The sequence below is a fragment of the Rhagoletis zephyria genome, unplaced genomic scaffold (genome assembly GCF_001687245.7).
Source record: "Rhagoletis zephyria isolate East Lansing unplaced genomic scaffold, Rhagoletis_zephyria_1.1 Rzeph_scaffold_02209, whole genome shotgun sequence".
Classification (NCBI taxonomy): Eukaryota; Metazoa; Arthropoda; class Insecta; order Diptera; family Tephritidae; genus Rhagoletis; species Rhagoletis zephyria.
Genome location: NW_016159293.1, coordinates 31,231 through 33,480, shown reverse-complemented (window position 1 = coordinate 33,480; position 2,250 = coordinate 31,231). Strand labels below are relative to the sequence as shown.

The window sequence follows — 2,250 nt, the reverse complement described above, 5'->3', positions numbered from 1 at the left end:
TTGATAAGTCCGCGTCAAAAGGCTGTTTCAATGCAACTAACATTTATTAAATCTAAACCATAAGCATAAGCTTAAAGCTAAGTCAACTAAATACTAATAACAGAGTTGTTACATACATATATATGTAAAAGATAAGTTGCTGAATTCATTGGAGTATGTACATATGTTATTTCACAGTAATTCAATGTTAATGTACATCTATATATTTTCTAATATTAGGGTATTAAGGTTATGAACATTAATAAGCTGATGTTAAATATATATCATTTAAGGTATTTCATCACAGTCTATATATGTATCGTCACTAGACACGAATAAAGGTGCGCCAGTGTTTCGACGGCGAAAAAAGACGCATAAAAAAACTTTTACGAAAAAAGGCGCTTAAGAAAAACTTCGGCGAAGAAAGCCGCGTAACCTAGTTGTCGGCGAAGAAAGACGCGTAATCATATATTTATACTTGGCCAAGGACTGTCACTTCAGCACTATTCCTCTAAAACTATTTACGGAATGTACATACTATTACACCCGCAAACATAGTTGACCGCGAAAATAAGTTTACGCGTCCTTCTTCGCCGTCAAATATTTTAACGCGTCTTTCTTCGCCGTCAACTATATTAAGAGTCTTTCTTCGCTGAAGTTTTTTTTATGCGCTTTTTTTCGCGGTCAACTTTTGAGCTCGCGCCTTTATTCGTGTGTAGTGACGGTATATTGTATTTCTCTGGAACAAGGATACGCATTCATTTTGAAATTGCCACCAACTATAAGATAAAGTTTAAAGTATAAGATAAACTTTCACTACAGATCCGGATCATTGTTGCCACCAGGGAACTTCTCATGGACAAAACACTTTCGTTCGGTTATTTAAGGCGGAAAACGACCACCAAACCATAGTCTTAGCCGATGAATGTGCCAGTACAAATCGTAAATGTGGATTGTTGGAGAAACTGTGGGACCAAAATGTTTAAATTAAAGATCTAATTTTGGGCGAGACGAAGTTTGCCGGGTCTGCTAGTTAGAAATAATCTCGGTCGGAAAACAAACAACAACCAATGATCAAGTCTAAATGAAAAATTGGGGAACTTACTTCTGTGGGAAGACCACTTGCTTTGTAATCCGAAGTCTCTGGTTTATATCCCAGTTACCGCGGTTGAAGAAGTCTGATGAGCAGATGTTGTGATCTCCGAAATAGCAGCTATAACTTTTATTAAATGTAAATTATTGTTGTTTTCCAGAACATTTTTCATTGTAAACGGCCTCAAGCTTAATAAAATTGTTGAATATAATATTTATTAGGCCATAAATAACAAAAAACATCTCTTTTTTTAGGGAAATAAACTAAGAAGGGCGAAATTTTAGGAATTGGTCGCGTGTATTTTCTTAACAAAAAAAACAACATATTACAAATTTGTAAGAATATTAAAAGTACTTTTTCAGTACCCATTCGTCCTTATGCACCAATTTAATCTTGTTTAATTCTACATAATTTTCTCTTTTGGGTTTTTAAGCAATTTTTTAATTAATCATATCTTTAAAATTTCAAAATCTTTGAAGAAAATTCCTGACGTCAGAGAGAAAGCCGAAATACGTAGTTTTACCATTTTTGGCACCTAGTTTCGCGAATTAATTTTTTGTGTGTAAAATTGACTGTCGCACGGTGTTATAAGTAAACCAATTTTGAATAGAGCTTCTTCCTTATTTAACGATCATTATAACTGATACATACATATTTACATACAGACAACAAAAGATCTCAATTTAACTAACCATCTAAATAATGCTAATAAATTTTGTATTTATTTCTTTCTGTGTTTAGGGTGGAATTCACAGTTGGCAGCAAACCCGTAAATAATTTTCGGATGATAGAACGGCACTTTTTCCGAGACCGGTTGCTTAAAACATTTGACTTTGAATTTGGCTACTGCATTCCATATTCCCAAAACTCTTGTGAACATATTTATGAGTTCCCTAACCTCCCTTCTGAGCTAGGTAATGTATTAAAAATTATTTTGGCTTATTAGCAAATCGTATCAAAGTTATTAGCAACAATTAAGGACAGCGCTGTCTTCGGCTATGCCGAATGCTCATACCTTTCATGACTATAAATAAAATTTTACATAAGCCTAAATATTATTACATTTTTAATTACATAGTAGTTTGGAATCCTAATGATTTTGTCGGTACTACATGTATGATTGATTAGTAAATAGCTTACCCTATGGCCGTTTGAACCAAGACCGTATTTAGGGGGGG

At 33.9% G+C, this 2,250-nt stretch overlaps 1 protein-coding gene across 1 annotated transcript in view; it reads left to right on the top strand.

Annotated features, from left to right (window-relative positions):
• Positions 1-2,250, top strand: part of LOC108366272 (protein unc-119 homolog) — a 47,876-nt gene that overhangs the window by 32,478 nt on the left and 13,148 nt on the right. The window contains exon 2 of the mRNA XM_017620610.1: positions 1,814-1,986. Within this exon, the coding sequence (XP_017476099.1) occupies positions 1,814-1,986 (173 nt within the window). The remainder of the gene's footprint in view (positions 1-1,813; positions 1,987-2,250) is intronic.